At 50.4% G+C, this 24,247-nt stretch overlaps 1 protein-coding gene across 2 annotated transcripts; it reads right to left on the bottom strand.

The window, feature by feature from the left end:
- Positions 1 to 2,819: 2,819 nt before the first annotated feature.
- On the bottom strand, positions 2,820 to 22,168 carry ARHGAP19 (Rho GTPase activating protein 19). 2 transcript variants are annotated; one of them, XM_085229435.1, is made up of 12 exons: positions 22,061 to 22,168; positions 14,606 to 14,871; positions 11,532 to 11,612; positions 10,980 to 11,189; positions 10,198 to 10,424; positions 9,868 to 9,954; positions 8,891 to 8,956; positions 7,987 to 8,171; positions 7,208 to 7,306; positions 6,518 to 6,610; positions 5,963 to 6,031; positions 2,820 to 5,484 (listed from the first exon to the last, which is right to left on the bottom strand). In XM_085229435.1, exons 1-11 carry the CDS (start codon positions 22,129 to 22,131, stop codon positions 5,986 to 5,988), a joined length of 1,431 nt encoding a protein of 476 aa, XP_085085561.1. In that variant the 5' UTR covers positions 22,132 to 22,168; the 3' UTR covers positions 2,820 to 5,484; positions 5,963 to 5,985. The 2 variants fall into 2 exon arrangements, with proteins under 2 accessions (XP_085085561.1, XP_085085560.1); XM_085229434.1 differs by having other exon boundaries at positions 7,983 to 8,171; positions 22,061 to 22,167.
- Positions 22,169 to 24,247: the final 2,079 nt, after the last annotated feature.

Here is a 24,247-nt window from a genome sequence, read left to right as displayed (position 1 = left end):
GACCATCTGGATTGTCTGATGGGCTCTGGGTTTGGTTAAAGTGAAGCAGCAGCTTTTTTTTTTTTTACAGGAAAGGAGTTTCCATGGGAAGATCTGGGGAAGGATTCCAGGGGACGCGCCAGACCTGTCGTGCAAAGAGATGCGAAGCAGCTACAAAGCTTCAAACAATGTTTGCTGCCAGCTTTAAGCCAAATTCCCCCGGGGCATCATTTCCATCCACCTAGGACAGGCTGCAGCATGCTGCCGAGCTGCCCAGCCCCTTTGCTTCCCAGGCAGGGGCTGCAGAACAGCAGGATCCCACCCTTTCCTTGGCAACACTTCTAGCAAGCAGCAGGGCTGGAGACTGGAGATATTCTAAGACCTCCCAGGGACCCCTGTAGAGGCTCAGCTCATGCGGGGAAGCCACGCTTGGCCTTGGAGTAGAAGGCACTGTTGAGAAGGGGCTGGTGAGTCCCCCTGCTATGGTACCTGTTGGGCTCACGTAGAGTGACAGTGCCCTTGATGGGTCTGTTATGGAGTGGTGCAGGCTGCAGGGCTGCTGGGATCACAGTAAGTCAGTAAAGCAGTGTCAGGCAGGGCTGGGGGTGCTCTTGCTGGTGACTCTCCAGGGAGAAGCCTGACCTTATTGGCAAAGACCAGCAGAATCACCCTGTGAACGCTGCCAGCATTGCCCTGTGTGCATGGCCAGCATCACCCTACAAGCACTGCCAGCACTGCCCTTGAGACGCTGCCAGCACAGCCCTGTGAACCTAGCCAGCATCACCCCATAAGCTGTGCCAGCAGCATTCTGCACGCATTTCCCCACTGACTGCCTGGGGACTTTGCCACTGGGACAGAGCGAAGGGACCAGTGCTCACACCCTGCCCTTGGATCCCTCGAGGTGATATGAGAGATGCTGGAGCTCTGCTCCACGAGGAAAGCATTCGCACCAAGCAGCCCAGCATACACGAGAACTGCTGTTCCCAGCAGGGCTGGACACGCCGGCTGTCTGGGAGCGCTGCGGCACAGCGCAGGCTGGTTTGAATGAACCACATGCACTGAGGTGCTTGTCAGGCACCTCACACATGGAAGCACTGTTGGTAGTGCAGTGTGAGGCCGGGGGCCCCGAGTCCCAAATGCAGTGATCGTTCCATATCTGTACACACAGAACCTTCCCCAGTCACTCTGCCTGGAGCCCTTCATTACCCTCCTCAAGGAAGATGCATCGGAGAGATAATTTACTGTTTAATAGACTAACTGACCCCGAGCCGTGCAGGACTGCACTCAGGAGCTGTTCCAGCAGAGATCCCGCCAGCTCCCAACGTGAGCACAGGGTCAGTATGAGACCCAGCACCCAGATCCCAGTGACCACGCACTTGCACAACTTATGAGCTCCAACATGAAGCCCTCACAGGAGAGATGGGCAAACAGAACTAAACATGGGAATTTATTTACACCATGAAAAAATACTAGTTCGTCTGAGCTGATGAGACTGTGAAGCCCAATAACTGGTCTGGCTGGTGCCAACATCTATCGCTAGCGGTGTGTGTGTTTTTGTCTACAGCGTTGCCCTAGGCAGTGAGATACAGCGGCAGCATGACAGCTCCTAGGCACACATGATAATTTAAGGGAAAAAATATCCTATTTCATCTCTGAATCAGGGCAGAACAGTTCAGGGAAAAAAAAAATATATGAAGACAAGTTGCAAACATTGATTTAGATTGCAGTGACACTCTGCAGAACTTATTTGCAAGTCTGGGCAGTGCACTTTAAGATAAAAACTGTTTAATGAAACGAAGGAGGAGTGCTGCTTGTTTGCTTTGTAATGTCACTGCTGTGCAGGAGTGACAGGCCAAACCAAACACGCTGACGGCTGAGATCCCCCCCAGGGCTGTACCCTCTCCCCACGCTTGGGCCCAGCCATACAGCCAAGCATCAGTGTGTGGGTTGTGGTCCAAAGGCTAAAAACGACTCACTTTTAAAACGATGTAAGCAGACTGAAGCTGTCGCTTTGAGTCACAGCTGCCTCGGTGTTATCAGGGAGGCGATATTTGGATTTGCAGTATTCAGAATAGCTGCTGTGAGTTTTTGCAGCTCTTTGTTCAGCATTTTCAAAGCCAGACGCGTCTCTCTGGACTCCCAAGCCCACTTTCAAGTGCAGAGAAGTCCGTGTGCTCTCCCCCCTCGAGCTCAGGGAGATGTGGGTCCCTCGGCACCCAACTGCAGCCCCAGAGGAGAGCTCCCACTTGGAGCAGACCCTGCAGAGACAGCTCTGCTTCCCAACACAGCGCGCCTCTCCTGCTTGATTTTCAATTGCACGGCGAGGATGTTAATGAGTGTCTGAGCCACGGCAGGCAAGCCCAGGGCATTTCAAATGGAAGAACTTCACAGGGAAATAATCTGCATAAAATCTGAGACACCATTATTAAGAAGGAAGTGAAAATGCAGGCAGAAAGCATCCTCCCTCAGCAGCCGAGAAAGGAATGGTTCTAAAGAGAAAAATGTATTCATTTGATCCATTATTTATATAAAGTGCTCTTTGTAAACCTTATTTCCCATCACCCTGGCTGACAGCAGGGGGAAGACAGGAAAGGAAGAGGCCCAACTTTCCACCTCTGGGGGAGGACAGCCTGCCTGGGCATCCCGTGTTGTGCTCGGATCCCACGTGGGGGGCAGGCAGCAGTGCCAGGGGAGGACAGAGCCGTGGGCAGACGGTGCCTCCGCGCCTCCAGGAGAGCAGTGCTGGGGTTGTGAGCAGACAGTTCCTTCCTTTTGAAGGCGGCTGCACCGCTGAGCCCTCCCTGTCCCACTGAAACTGCTTAAGCCGCTCAACAAAACCGTTAAAAATAAAAGCATTTAATATGGGGTTTTCGCATGAACACACGGAAAGGCAGCAGTCTGAAACAGTACATACATAGCATATATAAATAAGAACAAAGATTAAAAATGCTTTGGCAATGAGAGACTCTGGGAACAGTTAGCGGCTGCTCTGGGAGGAAGGAAGCATCCTTGTGAGGCATTGCACAGAGCAGATAAACGAACACATCCAGACGTGACTGTGGAACGCTGTGAATATGGGGCTGTGACAACCAAGGGGTCCTAGGGGCTAAGTCCCTGCTCTCCTCAGCATGAGCAGGAGAACAGCACGGGCTAAAGGCAGGGCACCAACCCCAGGACCTCTCTGGGGACTGCACCCATTCTATTTGCAATGGAAGGCATGCAAGAGATGCAGAAAGTATTTTCTTGGGGCTAAACAAATCTCAGCAGTGCCAGAAGCCAGTTGCTGAGTAGAGCCGTCAGCATAAGGGCTGACACTGGAGAGTAGAGCTACTTTCTTCTTGTCTGTACAGGAGCAGCGTATTTAGCCAGAGGAATGAGAATGCCTTGCAAAGCCAACATCTAAACAGAGATACAGATATGTCTGAGTACGCTAGGAGCAAGAGAGAGAAGGGATGGGATGAACAGAAGCACAGCAGCCCTCAATGCAGGAAGAGCAGAGGCAGCAGGAGCAGAGCCAGCTGCTCACACACTGCCACCCCACCCCGGCTCTGTTCCAAAGGGAAGCTGATGTTCCCAGGGCTCTGCCAGCAGCACACTGCACTGCAGGAGGCTGCAGGGATGGGGCAGAAGTGCATTCAGCCAAACACACTGCGCCCTTCAGAGAGGAGCACAAAGACAGCTTCAGCCTCTGGAGGGATGGATTACAGACACATCCAAACAGCACATACTGTTACTGTAACAAACAGTCTCTGCCCTTCTTCACAGCATCCTCACCTGCCTGGTCCCTGAAGAACCAGCGCTTTCTTTGCTGTGACAGAGACTTCTAACACCAGGAACTCACAACTCCCACATCTACTGTCCCACTACCCCTTACATTTCCTCCACTCTGGGGTCAGACTGGGGACAGGCACTCCCAATAAAGTACCACGAACGTCTCCTTGGACATAGCAGCATGAAGCACAGAGCTTTGTAGCTCTTAAAAAAAAAAAATAGCAGTACAAAAACATGAATAACTCCGCTAAGCTGCACAGGGCTCCAACACCTCATTCTGAGCCAGTCAGACTGAACTCCCTGCTCACATCCCCATATTCACACCTCCTGCCACCAGTTGTCTCCAAAAGCTGTCAAGGACAGAGCTCTAACTCCTGCCGGCTGCTGTTTCTTAAAGATTAGAAGACAATTATAATTGGATTCCAGAGATTATTTGCTTCGCCAAGAAGGGCTGAGAAGTGTTTAGATGGTTCCTCAACTGATTAAATCTTTATTTCACAGTAGTGACCCTGCGTGTCTCCTACCCCGGAGTGCTTGCAGACAGGTACTTGGCAAGATTGGCTCACTGGAGCACTCCAGCTTAACAAGACAGCTGACAATGGCCAGCTGTGATGGGGGTTTATCCTGTCTCGAGATGGTTTCATCTCATTTCTGCAGCTCAGGGCAAAAAGCTGAACCTGACTCCAGCCCTTTCTCCCAGTTTAATGATTAATCAGCCAGTTGCCTGATCAGCCAGCCAAATACCTTGAGCCAAAGCCTTTGGGCACCATTTGCAGCAGATCACAAATGACTGGAACCCTCTTGCACCTCTTGTACTGCTGCTATACTCTGCAAGCTGCTACCAGATTCTGCCTATGTGAGACAGGACAGCTTTTGCCAGCCTTCTGTCCCCGGATATAAGCCCTGTGCCACTTAGCCTCTCTGGAGAAACACAAAGCAAAGCCTCTCCTTGCTCAACATGCAGAGCCAGCAGCAGCACAGGAATGCAGAAACATGAAGGCAGTGTGCAAGGACTGCCTCCAGCTCAACCTGAAACAAAGTGGTTCAGAAGTGGCTTTCCCCATGCTCTTTGTGAAGTGGTGGCACCCAGACCCTCTCCCGTGCTCTGTACCACTTTGTGCAGTCCAGCCCTTTAGGGACAGCAAGGCAAGAAGGACCCCATGGGAAGCAGAGGTTCTAGGAAGCATAGAGGGTCTGGCTCCAAAGGAGGTCAGGAGGTAAGGTTAACTGTTGGGATGCAGGTAAAGGTTGGAGTCCATTTTTCTCACTGCTAACAGAGGGAAGGAAACAAAACAAGCTTATGTTAAAAACTCAGAGCAGAAAGAGTTAAAAAAAAAAAATAACACACAGTCTAACAACATCACAGAATGCTGGGAGTGCAAACATGTCCCTGCAGTACAGAGGGGTCTCTGTGTAAGCAAGCTCTCCAGCTCTTCCCAGAGCCAGCAGGTCAGACATGCTGCACAACAGCTTTTGGTTAGATAGTGGTTTGCCCCATAATGAATGAAATAATATTATTTATATACAGAAAGAAACAAGTCCCTGCAGACTTTGCAGAGATCCAGTTTCAAGAGTGCTGGCACGTTGGTAAGGGCTACCGTGAGCCTGCTCAGTGCAGCACATTATTCACAGCTTGTGAAGCTGGGCATTCCCCACCCAACGCTGGTGCAAAGCATTTCAGAGGGATGATGAATCCTTGGAAAGCAGGTGGGCTCGCACGCGTCTACAGGATTCCTGCAGCAGAGAATTAGAGCAATTGAGTGCTTGAGACATAGAACATCATGCAAGTGACGTTATCCTCTTCCCCTGCAAGGACTCCTACTGGAGTCTGCCTGCATGTTTACTTTTTCCAGTTATTTACTAAAGCAGAGCAGAAGACAAGAGGCAGTGTGCAGACACTGCCATCCTGACAGGCTGTTAGCACCAGTCCGTGCTGCTAGCTGCCCTCCCACCTCCCATGACAACCAGCCTGCCAGCTCGCAGACAGAGGAGCTGTACATCCCTGCTTGGATGGAAGTCGTCAAGGTCTGGTGCCCAGCATACCATCTGCTTGGCATGGAGCAGACTGCTGCAGCCAGAGGACCATAGCAGCCACAGCCAGAGGCAAAGCCTCATGAGCGTGGCATCACCTCTGTAGGACTCTTTGTCCTTCAGACGACAGCTCAGCGGGCCAGGTTCTTACAGGAAGAACATGTACATTTGTGTCTCTCACCTCTTTTTGGCCCTCCAATGATTTCAGTTTCCCTTGGGACACGTGAGCTGGAGATCCACATTTCTGTAACTGAACAGGAGGGAGGAATAGGAGCAGAGATAAGGAATTAAGTGGTATCTGCAGCATTCTCTGGGAGCTACCTGTATCACCAGAGAGCAGCTACATCCAAACCCACTAGTGGCATGTCCGGCCCAGGGGACAGACCTATCCAGAGGCAGCTGGCTGTGTACGACTTGTGGATGACGATGTGAGAGGGAATGGGGCACAATTCAGTGCTACAGAGCAGGAACACAGATAATGCCAGAAGGAAAACTCTAGAATGGAGGTCCAGTGCTGCCACCCATGCCTTGATGGTGCCTTTGTTATCTCTGCACTATTCTCCCTGGAGCAGTTTCCTAAAGCCTTATCAGATTGTGCAGAAGAAACTTGGAAACCTTGTCTTGAGTAGAGAACAGTGATCAACCCCCAGGAATCACTCAATTGGGTGCCAAAGTTGCAATCAAACTCCCTTCCCACATGTTCAGCAATTTCAGCAGTGCTGGGAGCAGCTCTTACCAGATGGACATTCTCTTTGCTGACTCGTTTGGGCTCCGGTGTGGTGTCTCTGCTCTTCCTTTCCTGTATAATCGGGGTTCCCAAAACCTTCCTCTGCCGCAAGAAGAGAGGCCTGTTTGCTATTGCTTAGAGCACAGAGAGGAAAGGAAATGGAAGGAGCAAGATGCACAGCTGATAAGCAGTTGGATGCTGGGAAAGAAAAGAGGAAGCCAGGCTAGAACAGAGATTGCAAAGCAGAACCATCCGAAATACCATGCCACCAGGCTAAGCCTGCCTGATTCTGGAGGGTCTGGGAGCTGACACAAGGCCTGGCCAGGAGCCCAGACACAGGTACATGCTGCTGCAGGGCAGCCTACAGTGTGCTCACACCTGTGCTGACAGACTACACGATCAGCTCTATGTCAATCCTCATCTCATCTCAGGAAGCAAATAGGCCTTCAGAAAGATGCACAGACCCTACAGTCAAGCATTTCAGCAGAGCATTTCATAGACAATTACGCTTTATACTAGCAAGGCTTATTTTCACTGTGCTACCTTTCTGTTCCGAGCTGATCTGTGTTGTTTAGCAGCCAGTACTTTGAACAGTCCATACCTTTGAGGGTTGTATTTAAGACAGGGCAAAGCAAAAGCAGAAAGCAACATCAGAAACTCACAGCAGAGAAGAGAGCAGGGGTCGGAGGCTGTCCTTACCTTAATGAGGCCGCTGAAGGAGCGCGAGCGAGTGCGTCGTGGTGCTGGGGGTGTGGCCACATCAGAGCTGGGAGTGAGAGCTGAAGGATGCTTATTGAACTAGAAGGAAACACAAAGGCAGAAGGGTAGCACAGCTTAGCTTACAGTTACACCAGCCCATTGCTGCTGTATGCTACTCTACTGCTGCCCTCTGGCTAAGTCTCTGGTTGGCTTTTCCACATCCTGAAATGTAGAAGCAGCTCATAGTTGCAGGGGAGAGGGAAGCGGAAGAAGGCTGCATCTCCCACGCAGGGAGCTTGCGGGATACCAAGTTAGAGGCTAAAGCAGAAAGGAGTCAGGGAAGGAGCTGGAGGCTTACAGCCAGGACAAGCTCTGTCTGTGCCACACAACCTCTCTGGAGCAGCAGGTTGGCTGGAATGCTCACCAGACTAAAAGAAAGCAGTTTGTCCCAGACCCTGCAGCCAAAGAGGAAGGAACTTTTCCCTTTCTGAGGCAGAAAGATCAATAAAGTCATAATCAGGATTGGGAAACTGCCGGCTGGCAAATCCCTGGCTCAGAAAGCAGCTCAAAGCACAGCTTGGTGCAGCAAGCTCTTCACTGACAGGCCACCTCCTCCCCTGCCTCCATCCAGTTCTGCCTCTTACAAAGCTCAGAGCCCATGCTCCTCAGCCAGCCAAGAACTAGGGGCAGCTCTCAGATGGGCCTTGTCTTTAGCCCTGTGCCCAGAACTGTGCTGACAAAAGCACCCCAAAGAGATCTTTCCTCCCCACACTACCTGCCGGATGAGCTTCTTCTTCTTTGCAGAGTCAGGCATATTGTGTACATGGCGAAAGAGCTCCCTCAGTGCCTCCTCTGTGCGCTGCTGGGTCTCCTCCTGATGGCAGGAGTCCAGACGACTTCGCTTCTGGGACTTGAGGGGTTGCAGTTCCTTGGAACCAGGAGATGTTAGCAAATCCAGGTCATCCTGAGAAAGCGGAGACAGTAATCGTTTCCCATGCTTTAATCCAAGTGAGCCACCCATCTGAGTCAGGCTGGGAAGTCTCGTGAGCTGCCTCACCCCACTGAATGCACAAGGCTGTGTTTTCCCTACCCCTCTGCAGCAGCACTGCACCAGCAGGCCCTGTGCCAGGAAGAGGTGACAGCAATTCAAAGGTGACCCCATTGCTTCTTCCCTCCCTTTCTGGATGCCAGCTGCAAAAGCCCTTCCAGGTTTGAGAAGGGTCAGTGAGGCTCCTTGCAATGCATCTGCCTTCTTCTGCAGCTACGAGGCAGAGAAGCATTTGCTAGAGAGAAGCAGACAAATCTTTCCCCAGTGGCAGAAAGAAGCCTTTGTCCCAGCCTCTCTGCCAAGCAGCCTGGTCATGGCAGCAGATGTGTCTGCTTGGAAAGCAGGACTCCATGAAGGAGCAGGTGCTGCATGTACTGGGCACAGGGAACGGGTTTGCTGCTAAAGAGAAGCTGGTAGTTTTCCCTGTGCTTTTGATTAACAGATGCTTCAACTCTGACCAATTTCCCTAATGCAGTTGCCTGCACTACCACACCATATGGTTCCCTCAGTCCTGCTCTCTATCGGATCCTCTTTCATGGTTTCATTTGTTTTGAGCATCTTTCACTCACAAAGGTCCCTTCATAGTACCACAGCCTCTGCCCTTGGAGGGCAGGCACCACAATTGCTGGCCTTACCTTCGATGTGTGGGCTCTGGATCCCAGGTAATGCAGCCTGGCACACTCTCTGATGTAAGGTGGGGCCTGTGATGATGGACAGAAAAAACATATGAATAATATGCTTGACCCTGGGGCAAGGGTGGCTGCACCAAGAGCCACTCTTCAATCATGCAAACCAGCCTTTTCCATCAAGAAAATCTGCTGTTTAGGACAGAAAAATACAATGGGACTTCATGTCCTCAGTGGAGTTCCTGCTCAGAGTTTCCATTTGATGCATGCGGCCAACACTAGGAGAAAACAAAATAAGAGCTAGGTTCCATAGAAGTTATGTCTAAGCAATTCCTCCAGCTCTGAGCTGGCCATTCAGGGGTCTGACAAACAAGGCAGAAAGGGAGCTCTTTTTGCAGAAGGCGGGTGCCTAGAGTGACCTGTAAGGTCCTGGGAAGTCAAGAGATAGCCTGCTGCAGAAACATTTCCTTGAAGAAACCCGTAGATTCTTCTGTCCTACCACAGCATCCTACTCTAAGCTAGAGAGAGATGTCCAAGACTGCAGACTTTGCCTATAACAGCAGTGGCTGGCTGCCACTTGCAGAGAAGATGTATTAAGGATGCAGCTCCTGGCAGTGCTCACCCGGGCCAAGCCCCTCCATTTTCCAGCACTCGGGGGAAGCGTGGTCACCAACTGCCCCAAGGAAACAGGTTTCCCAGCCAGGAATCAGGTGCTGGGTGTCCAGCAGAGGGTGGTATTACACTGCACCGTGCTTCCGACCTGCCGAGGCGCAAAGGCCACCTCCAGGCTGTCTTCCTCTTCCTGGGCTGCACGCCCAGCAAAGACTTCCTCTCAATAAGGGAACAGCTTCTTGCAGAAATCATGCTCTCTCACTCCAGAAGAGAGCACCCAGAATATACTCCTGCTACCTGGGATCTGTGTGGGTAAAGGGCATTCAGACTCCCACAGAAAGGGCAGGGAGGGCAAGACCCCAAAGCACAGTCACCTTGAAGAGTTTCTGCGAGTGTTTGATCATGAAGGTCACTCCGTTGTTTAGCTTTGTGATGTTCTCCTGCAGGTCATTTGCTGTCACCTAGCAAGAGGACACAAAGGCACAGCTGTTAGAAGGGAAGTAGGAAATGAAACCTAGAGTGAGCTTGGGCTGAACACAAAGACTGAATCCAGCCAGACAGCTCCATATCACCACCAGCCTCCAGCCTCTCAAATAATTGGTTGTATCAGCACAGTCTTCCCATACGGTTCTTTCCCTGCAAGCCTACCGAGGTTCTGCTTTCAACCTAGCAATATCCCACCAGCAGATACTGAGGTTACTCACGTTTCTGGGCCATAGGATGTGGGGGGCAAACATGAGGGCGAGATTGTGAGCAGACATCTTGTTCTTGTCCTGCTTCTTGGCGGTCTGGTAGAGCAAATCCAGCAGCAGTTTGAGCAGGCTGCGGTTGGGTGCAGGGAGGATCAGGAAGAGCAGCTGGAGGGCTTCAATTTGGCGCTCTTTGTCTGGAGTGCTGGTCTTATTCCCCTTCTCATCAAACAGCATCAAATCTGCCAAATCACAGGGCTGAATGTGAAGGACATGAGCTGCCTCCCTGACAGCAGACCTATTGCAGCCTCTTCCCTCTTCCCTCCTCCAAAGTCCTGCGTAGCTCCTGACCCTCCATCTCCTTCCCCAAGCTTCCCCACCTGATGTGTTAAGCTGTAGTACTTCTCCCATACAACAACACAGTTGCTAAGAGTTTTGATGGATTGAAGGCAAGGTAAGTTAGTTCAGTAATGGTCTTTAAGAACATATAAGCCATTGCCAAGCTCAGGAGAGCCCAGGGTTAAAACAGATGTAGACCTAGGTTACCAACACAGACTCCTCTCTTGTGCTGGAGAGAGGAACTGGGCCAGGCAGACCTGGCCCAATTCCTTAGGTTGTTCAGCACCAGTCTTTCCAACATTAGGTGGAAATGGCAGGAAGACTCCTCCTCACCATGCATTTAGGGTTTCTACTTTAGGATCTCCCACAGCCTAGTGTGCAGCTCTAAAGCATTACCAGCTTTGTAGGAGGCTGGCTCCATTCCCTCTATTCATCGCTGCCTCCTGTTGCTTTCTCACCTGCAATTTTGAGGTGGGCGTGGAAGTGCTTGTGTGTCAGCAGGGGCTCTGGTAATTCACCCAGGAACATCTTAAGCAAGGTAGCCACATCATTGGAATGAAACTCCCCAGAGTCCAGGTCAATATCTGTACCACTGTTCAGAGCATCCTTTAGAATCTGTTGCCTGATGCTGTTGCCTGGCACCCGAAACAAGCCTTCTGCTCGTAGATCTGTTCAATGGAAGGGGGAAAAAAAAAAGGGCCACCAATTATTTAGAGGCTGATTGCCATTTTCTTACTAAAGCAGTACTCTTTGCAGAGCTTGACAGCAAACCTCAGTGAGCTGCATTCAAAGCCATGACTTCAAGTTGACTCCCATAAGCAAACAGAGTATGTGCACAGGGGAAAGAGATCAACCCATGGAACAGGCAATTCTGGGGAACAATCACCTAGTTCTGACCCCAAATCCTGCTGATGGAGAACTCTGCTTTCCCCCCTGCCTGCACTGCAGAGATCTGGGGCAGGCCACATAGATAACCCTTGAAACAGGAGGAAAAAGATAGAAACACTTACTTTTGTGCAGATACTCAATTAACTGGGAGACCTGTGCGATGCCTTCTTCTGTCAGTGGGGAGCCAAACACCACTCCTTTCTCTGCAGAACAAAAGATAACGTGTTCAAGCAGCTCAGAGCACAACAGTCACAGAGAGGCACGTCCCCTCAGACCAGCATCTCAGAATGCAAAAACAGTGCCCCAAAATACTACGAGTGGAGGTCACAGGGACCCCTCACACACACACGCAGATATTATCTCACAAGCACTCCCAAATAAGTCACTTCCTCTCACCGTGCTTTACTTACAAGGGCTTCATCATCTTGCTTCTTACCTCAGCTTAATTACAGTTTTTATCAGCTAAGGCAAACATTCTCTAGCTCCTGAAAAGAAACAACACCAGAACAGATGCTTCAGTTTTAAAGGGCATATCATCTGTAAGTCCGAACCCTATGGGAATAGCAGAGTGGGAAAGATAGATGCAACAGCCTGGACTGCTACAACAGCACGCTGCACACCTGAGAAGAAATGCCCAAGTTAATTCTCACTGTGGATTGACTTGGAGCGGAGCAGGAGGAGGTGTAGCTGCCAGATTACAGGAGAGGGGAACACGTGCTAGTAGAAGAGAAGGCATGATACCAAGTGAGAAAAGCAATGCATCGGTTGGTCTCACAAAAGTTATCTCCCCCCACAAGCTTTGTCTCGTGTCTTTTTTCCCCACTGTGATTTTACTAGCTTTTGGTCTTCTCCATTATAGATCTTACTGTTCTGTGGTGTTGATGTTCACAGCATGTGGGGAAGATCTGGCTAACACTGTGCACTTCTCTAGCAGCCTTCCTGCACAACTAAATTTATTCCGCCTGAAGAATGTTTCACTTTCTTCCAGGACTTCAGAAATGGTAAGCCACCAGGAACTCCAGCCGCCTGTTAAATCAAGAACTTTCTGACCTCCCTCTGATAAAGCATATGCTTCAGCCTTGCAGGAGAAAGGAGGACAATGTGACCTCTTGATCCACACATAAGATTTGAAAGGCCTGAGAGCAAAGGGAGAGAGTGATTGGCAAAAGATTCTTGTCCTTGAAGAAAAACTAAACTCATTAGACATTCAACAGATAGAATCAGTAGTGGCCAGGAAAATAAGAGGAAAATACATCATCTTGAGACATGCCTGACAGATTCGATTTACTTTTGAAGTCAGAAGCTGATATATGAATGAGAATTTGATTCTCAAAGAAACTTGAAAGAAGTGTTTGGAGAATGGATGCTGAGTTACAAAGGCTTAGATGTTCTGGTGCAATGACTTCTGAAACTAAGCAGCAGCATGAGATTGAGTTTCCCGATGCCCACAGAAGCTGCAGTATTTGCAGTTTGATCAGCTCAGAGTAGTATGGTTCTTGGCCTCTGGCTTTGAAGAAATAAAACCTGTTTGTTCTAGCTGGTCTGTAACACGAAGAAAAACAAATGATGGCTCAAAGATGAAACAGACAATACTTGAAATTGATTTTCTCTGTAAGCACAAACTCCCTTTTTCCTCTGAGTTTGGCCAAGGAGTTCACAGACAGTGCCTGTCAATGCAGGGAGACACTGCCATTGCAGCCTGGGAGCAGAGCCAGCAGGCTTGGAAACATCTGCTAACTGTAGCTGCAGTGAGACACATGGCCATGGAAACACCGAATGCGGGAAGGAGCGGAGCTGGAAGGGAGACATCAGGTCTGAAAGTAGGTAACAGCGGTGCTCCAGCAGAGTATGGATCAGTTAAAAAAAAAGAGCTAGAGAAGATTCACAAACCCCCGCTAGAAGGTTTTGACAAGAACAGGGAAGTTTCCATACACGATAAGAAAAATGTTTAAACTCAGATACTCGCTTGCTCCTGTTTGCCAAATAACGAGTGCCTAAATGTAAGGTGTCCTGCTGCTCTCCTGGAGCAAAGGCGGGAGCAGCACCGCCATGAGCACAGTGTAACTGCTGTCTGGAGGCAGTGTGAAGAGCTGCTATTATGGAGCAGCAGGGTAAGTCACAGCAATAGACTAATTCTCAATTAAAAATCTGAAGTACTTGATTTGCAGTACTTGATTTCCCCTGCAGTGCAGTCCAGCCCAGGGAGAGCACATCTGCTGGCTTTGCCACTGGAACCAGAAACGGAGGGCAGGATTCAGCACCAGAAAAATCAGCCCGAGCAGTGTCCTTACAAAACAAGGTGAAAGCTTTCATTACCTTTATATTAAGGTTGAAGACAGAAAGAAGCTGTACTCGGGCGTACTGATATCTGCCTTCTCAGAGATGCTCCCAAGAGCAGAATTGCTCAAAGGAATTAAAAGCGTTCAGCTCCAGGCTGCCAGCATTTGGAGGCAGCTACCCACAGCTTCTCTGCCAGCAGACAGCTGGTCTAGCTAGTAAACCATGGCAGACAGAAGGATGCGAGAGGTGCCCAGATGGAGGTAGTTTGTCTAGATGAGAGACAGCATTTCACTGAACTTCTAAAGGAGAATCAGTATCCCCTCGAGTATGGGCAGAGGTGGGAGAAGGCACACAGAACACCTGTCAAGATGTAACAAAACGGAATGGTACTGTGAGCCAGCAAAGAGGAGAGGATCTGAACACATCTGTGCAAAAAAGCAAAGCTCAGACTTCTGAGGAGCAGGCAGAGACCACTGTTTCATAACTCCAGAAGAAAGCTCCAGCTGAGTGCTTGCCTTGGAATACATGATTTCCCCAGGCTGAACCTGATCTCAAGTAGTGAATCAGCAGAGCTTTGTCACTGGGACCAGGACATGGATCACAGCTGCGCTCGTGTTTGGATGTGAGACACCTACCTGTCTGTGCAACTCACAGATCTGTATGAGAAGGCCTTCAGATAGCCAGTATAGAAACTGGAGGAGAAAGTGGGCACTGAGTGAAGTCAGTGGCCTGTAAAACCTGAGAATTACTGTTCTTCACAGAGCCTGATGTTTGCAGTCTTCATTAATACTCCATCACTGGAGAAGAAATCTAACAAGCTAAGGAAAACAGAGCATGAACTACCATGGACAAAATCAAGCATGCTGCATGCAAAGGCAAGGCCAACTTGGCATGTATTTTAAGAACCCATGCTCACCCTTGCGTTTCAAAGACATCAGGGAACGAAAAAACCCAGAGGCTGTGCTGTTTGCTCCAGGCAGCTTCGGGTCCTCCTCTCCCATGAGCTGGGCCAGCTCAGCCCCAGGCAGGTCAATGAGCCTGGTGATGTTGCTGACAACCAGCTCCGTGAACACCTCTGGTTTTTCATGGCGCAGCTTTTCCACAAAGAAGTCGGGATTGAAGATAATGGGCTGACTGCGAAGGGAGGAGTCATTGCAGATGACAAGATTGCAGATGGCATCACTGGAAAAAAAGGAGAGGGAAAAAATAAAGTACCTTCTCATTGCTTTTTTACAGCCAGCTGGTGCCCCAAAGAAGACATCTGCTGACACAGGAGCCTCCAGTCTACGCAGACAGCACTGTTGGCCTTTGGTGGGCGCTCAGCACAGCACAGATACATTTACCTTTGGAACAAAAACATTTCTGGCCTTTTTACACAACACAGCCCATGACTCGCACACTCCAGAGTGCAATGGTAAAATATGCAACACATGACAACACCCAGCTAAAGAAACTGTCACTGATCCACATTGTCCTCGCTCAGGCAGCTACAACATCCAATAATTTACAGTAACTTACCACTCTGAGTCATACAAAAGTTTGGCCCTGTCTCCTTTCCTCCTGAGAAATTCACTCCTAGTGGCCTGAAAGTTTAAATCCCAATCAAAATATTTTCATGGACAGTTTGTACTCATCAGTTCTCATCACTGTTCCATCATCAAGCTGCCAGCTCTTTGGTTATTGCTCTCTGCCACCTACGGTAACTGCCCAGCTCTGAATCTGGAGTGAGTGTGAACCTATCAGGATAAGCACAAGCCGCTCAAGAGCAGCCCTTGAGGAACTCTTGGCAGCTTTCCTTCTGGTACATCTCTTTTTGGCTCCTCCAGGTCTTGCGTCTTCTTCAGGCTGTCCTTCAGCTGACCTCCCAGTTCTCTACTGACCCTGACTTTTTGCAGTTGGATAGCTTTTCACGTGGCATGAAAGCCACATGGGAAAAGGATGCATGTGGGACACAGCTCTAGTGAAGGTTATAGATAACTTACATAGCCCTAGCACAGGTTAGATAAATTACATTTCCTACGTCTAGAAAGAAACAGTTATCAAAGAGATCACAGTTTAATCAGCACTCTTAATCATGTTCATAATAAAGCTTATCCCAATTTCCATCTACCTCTAGGTCTTTCATTACTGTCTTTCCACTTCTATCTCAAAGTCTCACACATTCTGAAGTCAAGCCCACAGGGCAGGGCCCCTCTTTTACCTAAAACAGAGAATTAGTGTCATTAATCTCCAGTCACAAGCCATTGCAATGTCATACTTTGCTGTAAAGCACGAGTCCGACCATGCAAGTTGGTGTGCCAGTTCTTCCATGGCTCTGAGCGGAGGCTGCCTACCCACCCAGCTCACACACACTGACTGCTTTCACTGCGTGACATTTTCCAGTCCTTTAATCATTCTTGAGTTCCTGTACAACGCTTTCCTCTGTTTCAATATTCCCCCTCAGCTGTGAGCTCCCGTTGAACGTTTTCCAACAGCTGCTGCTAAGCACACAGGTAACAGGAATGATGAGTGCATACAGAGGGGATCACATCAGTCCTAGAGGTTCCTGCTGCAAAGCACGCTGCCCCAAAGACCAGAGCCTCCTGAACAGAGCCCATGGCACTGTGTTCTGACCACAGCTGGGCTCACTGCTCTGCACAAACCTCCACAAGGGAAGGCACCTGCAGCCCTCTGGCCATAACAGTTATCCACGTGGCTGCTGCATGGCTGAGACCTGGAAGACCGTCTCGGTGCGATTTCCAGGGAGAGATCAGAGCAGGAAGAAGGCTGGGATGGGCTGCACAGGGAGCAGGGTGCCCGCGCAGTCGCAGGGAACCAAGCACTCAGCAACACTTGCACCGTGAGAACCCCCACAAAGCCCTGTCTCCTTGCACTGCTCCCTGTGGATGTCAGGCTCCTACAAGGGGATGCGAGGAGGAAGATCTGCGAGGCAGACATAGGGCAATCTGCCAGGCCAGCGAAAATTTCAGAAAGCTCTTAAAGGTTCCCAGCTGCGTTGCTCAGTGGCCTGGAGAGCATGCTGCTGGCTCCTAATGGGGGCCATATTTCCCCGAGTACCTCCCAGTATGTATTTGGTAGTTTGTTATCTGTCACAAATCAAGACTGAGATGCAACGACTCAATATCTGCTGCCAGAAAGCAACTACCCATCGACCTGATCACATTCGCATTTCATCACGCAGGGCTGCAATGTGTGAGCAAGTGCCAGCTCTGCCCATAATGCGGAGCAAGCCCTTTGCCTGAAACCCATGACAACTCATTCTGTGGCAATACAGATCCTGAGAAGGGTTAATAGTGAGTGTATGGGCCCAGTGACCCTGCCTGCAATGATCCGTGCGCTGTTATTCACTCACTAGCAGTTTTGTTTCCCCACAGAGAAGATATGCAAATACTTTGCAGCAGTTACATCAAGCATCACAGATTATCTGCTCTCTCTGACAATCAGATATCTAGATTCAGAGAAAGGAAATTAAACAATTTTGTCAGCTAAAACTGACTGACGTGACTCTGCCGCACAGACTGTGTTAGAGCCGCATCAAGTTCAACAACATTTAATGCAAAAATAAATAGAAAAAAATTAAATTTCTTACATGAGTGCTGAGAGCTTTTGGAGAGGCATTAGGAAGCAGAGACAGGGGAAAGAACTTGCTCCTTGTTTCCAGCAACAAAAGAAACCTGCCTGTCCCAGCACAGCCTATGCAAATCCCACGCATGCTACGAGACACAAGGGCGCATTATTGGGGCTGAAAGGCCCCCTTGGCACACACTGGGCATCAGCCTTCACACAGAGACAAAACAGAAAAGAAAAGCTGGACAAATTGATTCATGTCTCTTGCCAAAGGCTGCGTAGCTGGAGTTTAACGGCAAATAACTCCTACATAGAAACCGGGGTTTTGAATTAGGAGTAGCGTGGTATTAAGTGCTCTCCACCTGTATCTAAGAGGAACCCACAAAACAGCCCCAAATCTACCCTGCGTTTGCCGTGAGGAAAGCCATGCAAACGCATTCCCAACAGCATCCAGGCACAACCGATGTCACAGTGCTGGTGGGACAGCCACCAAGTCCCCGCGCCACGCAGCCCAGGGGCCGTGCTCGACTCCGTGAGCTGGAAGGGCACAGCTCATTGCCGCAGCTGCTGTGCCTCCGCTCCAGGCTCCCCATTCCACGTCCCTCCGGATCCCCTCCCGGCAGCTGGAAGCAGCCCTGTGCGCTCTGATAGCGGCACGGCCCTTCAACGAGCCGCTCGGCTCCGAGGTCACTTTATTAGCAGCTCTTCCCAGTGCTGAAAATTTGCCTTTGTATCGTTATTGCTAATCAAAATGGAAATGGGAGGCTAACCCCTATTTCTGAGCAAAGAGAAAGCCCCCACTGGCTTCACACACAATAGCCCTGCCAATCCCCACTGCTGCACACGCTATAACCTTCAGAAAAAGCCATGCGCCCCATCTGCCGCTTTCCCGTTAAAAAAGGAAGATGGATTACTTTGCCTACACCCACTTTGTGTAGCAGCAAAGGGGAGACAAACATTTAGTTAGTTTATTGCTGGGTTTTTTCCTTACTTGGATTAGTCATATTCTTATACACTGCGATCTCGGATTGCTTTATGACACGTCAAAAGACAACACAATAAAGGACCGAATGGCTTCCTCTCTGATCCCATGAATAAAGTCAAATCCCAATGAATAATAAAACCTTGTACTAATAGGGTTGTGATTAAGACAGCAGATTAAAAAAAAATCAGCCCTATATTGTGCTGAGCTTCGTGCCATTCTGGTATCTTTCAGGAGCAAAGCCTGTGATCCCAGCCAAGCCACAAAGAAAGCTGTCTGTCACACACAGCGTTCTTGCTTCAGGCATGACAGCCCCATCATTTCATGGGGAGTGAATGGTGCAGGAGGTCAAAATCATGATGGATCAATTAATCCCTAAGGTAACTAGATCCAAAGGGGGGAAATGCCTTGGAAAGGAGGACAAAAGTGAGATTTTAACCGGCACAACCTGGTGACTGCACCTGGGGCGCGAGCAGGAAATTAGTGCGCGTGGAAGCAAGTCATGTTCTGATGAGTGAGACCTGCCTGCTTCAGAACAATTCAAATATCTGTAGTAGATGCAAGTCCATACACGCAAAGGAAGAAGCAGATTCCAGCAGCATGAAATAGAGCATAAGGAGAACACAAATAAGCCGAGAAAGAAGGATGAGGCACTTCTAGGGCAAGAAACGAGCTGTGTTTTTCTAGCTGGGCAAGTGGAAGAGCAGGAAGCTGCAGATTTCAGGGCAGCTCGATGCACCTCATTCAGCGGGCAGAATGCAGCCCAGCATCACTTTGTGCACTTGGGATGTTGTCACAGGAAAGCTCATGCCTCAGCCACACTGCAGCAGGCGAGTCTTACCAGGCAGGAGAAAAAGGATTAAAGAGCTTTTGAAAATAAGGCAGATAATGGAAGAAAATCTCCCCGTATAATAACAAAATCTTTCGACTGAGGAACAGCCAGGCAAGCAGCGAGCACTGAGCACAGAGCGATAAGCAGACACTGCTGGGGAACACAAAACACAGGGATTCTGTGCCTGGCTAAGCACAAAGGAAGACGGGATGGATGCGCCCAGGCTCCCGTTTCCCTGGGGAGAGAGAAGGAGCATCGTCCCTGTGCTGTGCCAGAGCAAGGAATCAATTAATGAGGGCGTCTGAAGGCAGTATTCCAGAGCCAGATAGGAGCCATCCCATATTTTGCCAAGAGATGAAAGGACCAGAGCGGAATGATGTGAAATCATTTTAAGTACAAAAGGACTAGAAGACAAATTATTTCCTATATAAAAAATAAAATAAAATTAAAAGAACTCTGGTGGGAATGGGCTACAGAGACACGAGAAGTGACTTCACTGCTAAGGTTGCTTTGAGGACTGTAGTCGGGACTGACATTCTTGTAAGACAGCATCACAAAGATCACATTCAGCCCTCAGATTTAGCACAGTAACTCCCTATAGGGTGACTGATTTGCCTCTGAAAAATGTCAAGAAAAACACGCAGCGATTTTTGCCGAGGGTTATACTCATGAGATCTTTAAGACCAAAGAGAGTCCTTTTGTGATGAGCGCAGAGCGCATAGCACAGTGAGTGCCAAGCCTTGACCACTGTTTCTAGGCTTCATCCTAGTGAGCCGTAATAAAAACTGCCTTTTTTAATTGTTGCTTTGCTTTCTTCACAGCTAAACAGATGACATGGAGTGATTCAGCCTTTTGGCTATGGGAATCAGATAATAATATACAATTTAAACAGCGGGGAACTGGGGAACAAAGCTGCTATTATGTGATAGCAGCCTGTACTGGACAACCTGGAACTAATGCAGCACTCGGCCATCTTTTGGGCATTGGATAAACTGGATATCCAAATTCCTGCTACCATCTATGAATTCAAATTCTGTCTCAGCAAAAGACCTGAGCAGACCTCAGCCACATCAGCTATACATGTGTAATGCAAACCTGGAGACAGACCTATCCAGGATGATAAAGGGCTGCAAGAGGGGGAAAGTGGGCTTGGAACAAACTATAAATGGAAAACATTACTGATGGCAAACCAGACTGCTTGCGAGGCAGCTTGAAACATCAAGAATTTTGCATTTCAACATGAAATGTTCCAACTTAGAACGCAGAGAATTCTTTTATGGTGTTCTTTATAAAATCCACTAGAATGCTGTAAAGTCAACAAAGCCACACTTAATCAGCCTGCAGCACATCACAGCACCCAGCCACCTTCTGGTGCTAAGGGAGGAGGACTGAAAGGCACCTTGGGGCTGCAGACTCGCGCAGAGCTGCTCAAGAAGCCCCATCCTATGTCAGCACCGCTGTTCGGGCTGATTCTGCAGCACGGGATATCTCCAGATCCTGTCTGATGCTCCGTAAACACTCAGGAACACAGCTACTGCCAGAAATCCGGTACTTCTGCATGAAGGATTTGCAGGTTCATACATCTGCCTTAACACAATCTAAATAAATAATGCAGCTGCAATTTTCATGACTTTCAGTGCAATGCAAAGTTGGTAAATATATTTCTTTTAATGTAAACCTTTAGACAAAGCAGCCGTAAAGGAGCTGCCTTAGATCCAATCGTAATTTCACAGAAACCAGCACCAAAATGGAACCTTTTAGTTGGCAGCAGCTGCCTCTCCTCATTACTGCTCTATTCACTTTTATCACTGTGGCATTGGGAACCTCAGTCACAGCTGGGGACTCCGCTGTGCTCCGTGCTGTACAAACACAGAACAAAGGCAATCCCCTGCCTTCAGAGGGCTGCGAGCTGACGCCGAAATGAATGCTGGAGGGACAGAAAGGAGGAGGAATCCCAAGAGGAGAGGCAGCGCTATCAGTCAGCGTGACTGATAGAACTGAACTTGCCAGCTTTTCTGGAGACACTATTAAAAAGGAGGGCGAGGAAGGACAGGGAAAATAATCAGGACACACTACAGACAGAACGAGAGAAAATGCAGCTCGCGTGCAGGGGTGGTGTGGGGCTGTGCACAAAGAGCGGGGCTGGGAGCCCCGGCGCAGCAGCGATGGGACCGGGGCAGCGGGACCGGGACGGCTGCTTCCCAGCAGCCAAAGCACATTGCGTGACAAGCTGCGGGTGCCCCATCCCTGCCAGTATTCAAGGCCAGGTTGGATGCGGCCCGGACCTAGCGGTTGTAGCGGTCAGCACCCCAGCCTGCAGCTGAGGGTTGGAACCGGATGGCCTTTGAGGTCCCTTCCGACCCAACCGTTCTGCGATTCTATGACTGTTCCGTTTTATTTTGACCGAGCGGAGCCGCTGGCTGCGCACGCCGCGTACCGGAGCGGCGGGTTATCCGCAAGATCCCGTGGCAGCGCGGGCGGGCGGGCAGAGGGGGGCAGGGAGGCGCACAGCGGCACCGTGGGCTCCGGGCGAGCAGGACATCACAGCAGCCAGTGGGGGGGAGGGGGCGGTTGCGGGGAGGAGCCGAGCAGGGAGGAATGGCCCGAGGCAGCAGCTCCTGCCTCCGAACCACCGCTCCGCGCCGGGCTCGGGGCGTTAGAGCGTTACCGGCCGAGAGCGAACGCGCCAAGTTCCGCTGAGCCAGCCGGCAGGCGGTTATCGGAGCAGCTTAGCGTATGCTGCGCTACCGGCAGCTGGGGGAAAAGAGCTTGCGAAGAAACTGGTTGCAGTTACAGCTGCTTCTCCTCCGGAACCGAGCGCTGCGGCACACCGCGCCGAGGGCGGCCCGCAATGCGGCACCGCGGGCTGGGCTGCGCTCCCAGTCGCCGCTCGGCACCGCTCAGGCCCGGGCACACCGACCCCCGGCTCCACGCCTTTGCCGCACCACGCGAGAACGCGCCCCGCATCCCGGGCGGCGCCCCGCTCCTACCTGCCGCCCCGCCGCGCACCGATCACCGGCGCTCCCGCCGCCATCTCATACCTGCCGCCCCGCCTCCCCATTGGCCCTCCGCGCCACCCCGCGGTCCCGCCCCTCCCGGCTTGCCCGTCACTATTGGCTGGAGGCGCTACCGCCTCGCTACCATTGGTCGGTTCGAACGGGCAACGGACGATCCGCGCGTAGAGAAACGGACACACGCCCCCCGCGCGCGGTCCACGATGGGAGTTGTAGGCGGGAGCGGCCGCTCTGAGCATCGAGTCAGGGCCAGGGACTGCGGGCTCCTCGCGGCTCCGGGCGAGTTCGAAAAGGAGGAGGGCACTGAGGCGAACGCTTTTGTTCGTGCGTGGAAGCTGCCGCCTTGCCCTCAGTCCCAGCGCCCCTGAAAGCTTTCTAGAGGGTGGGGCTCGCACCCAACGCTCAGGAAACGACCAAGGAGAGAAGAGTTTTTAGATACAGTAAGCAGACTATAGATCAGAATGCTGAGGAGGCTGGAAATTAATCTGGCAGTTTTTGTAATTGACTGGATTTCGGCTGGAGCGGACCCTTGGCATCCTAAGCCCCCGCACCTAATTATCTCCCTGCCAATCATCGCACGCGAGCACCGAGGTTCTGCTACCGCCCCCACGAGGGGCTCTCCCAGCCCCGCACCTTGCTGTGTGACTTCACACGCAGCCCCCGCCGGCCGCTCCACACCGGCGAGGAGCCCCAGAGGCGATGCTGAGCTCTGAAAGCAAAGCCTCTCTCCAGTGCCCTGTTCTGGGCTTCTCTGCATCTCAGGGCAGATGCAGAGAACTGGGAAGTCAGATGAAAGACAGCCTGAAGGCAGCTGCAAAATAGCTGCGGCTGGCAGCTGCGGGAGGTGGGACCTCGCATCGCCCCTTATCCTGCCCCACAGCAGGGCTCTGTGGGACCCAGAAACAGAACTGTGCTCGCTGCCAGGGACAGCTGCTGGTGGGGAGCTGCTTGACTTGGAGCCAGCCTCCCTGGACACGATGACGTCTCCCCTCTAAGGGTTTCTATTGCGTTACATGATTAATTAGCTGATTAACAAGATGTTGTGGAAGAATCTGTTCTCTGGACACCGGCTCAGGCAACACCATCCTCTATGCTAATGAAACTCTTCTGCTCCACGCAGGCATGCACTAATTTAAGCAACAACATGCAAATGAAGAACAATACAGTGAGCAATGTGGAGCTTTTAAATGCATTGGCAACGACTTTCTCCAGGCCTTGTCTCCAAGGAGAGAAGAAAAAAAGCAGAAAGATAGCTCTGATGGGCTCACAGATGCAGGTTACAGGTGTTGGCTAGCTTGGAAAGCAATCACACATTTTCTCACTGTCTCGCCCTCAGGAGATGAAGGTATCAGAGCAATGAGGCTTTAGCTGCTGCCACATGGCTCCTACTGGCTGAACATGGACAGGAGGTTCTGCTGGAGCTGCCTGTCCTGTAAGCCAAGGCTGCAAGCTGCCTTCTGGCAGGATCAGAGCAGCAGCACTTGGGCACCTCAGTGGCTCAAGGGTCCAAGAGAGACCCTGGGCAGTGCAGGATAGGGATAGTTCTCCAGCCAAGGCATAGCAATACGAGTACAACAGCTCCTCAGCTTTTAAAGGGATCTTGGAAAAAAAAGAAAACAACCAAACAAAAAGAAGCAGAGAGCCACAAACTGGATTTGCAGCCTACAGAAAGCAGCCCACAGTAAGAGGCTGAACAAGCACAATCCCTTTAGCTTATTAGGAGACTGAAAAGCGTTGCAATTCCAGCATGTAAGCTACCATGATAGGAAATGACAAAGGACTAAAGGCTTTTTAATACAAAAGAGGAAAAAAGATATGTTCACAAATACATGCTCTTTGCATTGTGAGCCATGGGACCTGTATCCTCTATTTGCTACCCTCAGCTCCACTCTTTTCTTCAGCACGCTTTGGCCAAACACCATCTTTTGGGCTCAGAGCAGAAATAACTGGGTGAAAACAGCTGCTCATCCAACCTGGGCAGCTAAAGATCCAGAATTACTTGTGCTGCTGGGATATGGTCAGAGCAGAGAAAAAGCTCTATCTGAGCTCTCCCAGGTAAAAGAAAAACCCAGACAACGAGGTTAGCAGCAGCAGTTTTTCAGCCAGAAAAAAAACATTGCAGCAAAACTCTTTCTGCCTTGCAGTAAGGGATGGACAAAGCAG

The sequence above is a fragment of the Meleagris gallopavo genome, chromosome 8 (genome assembly GCF_905368555.1).
Source record: "Meleagris gallopavo chromosome 8, MGAL_WU_HG_1.1, whole genome shotgun sequence".
Classification (NCBI taxonomy): domain Eukaryota; kingdom Metazoa; phylum Chordata; class Aves; order Galliformes; family Phasianidae; genus Meleagris; species Meleagris gallopavo.
Note: the sequence above shows the minus strand (reverse complement) of the source record. Positions and strands in the feature narration are given on the sequence as shown.

What these genes read in the sequence shown, in the direction of transcription:
- ARHGAP19 (XM_085229434.1), bottom strand. Translation starts at nt 22,131, where the DNA reads ATGGGGAGGCGGGGCGGCAGGTATGAGATGGCGGCGGGAGCGCCGGTG. An exon ending in AATTGAGTATCTGCACAAAA is followed by an intron (nt 11,190 to 11,531) that starts GTAAGTGTTTCT and finishes TCCATTGAACAG; the next exon opens with ATCTACGAGCAGAAGGCTTG. An exon ending in AGAAGAAGCTCATCCGGCAG is followed by an intron (nt 7,307 to 7,982) that starts GTAGTGTGGGGA and finishes GTTTCCTTCTAG; the next exon opens with TTCAATAAGCATCCTTCAGC.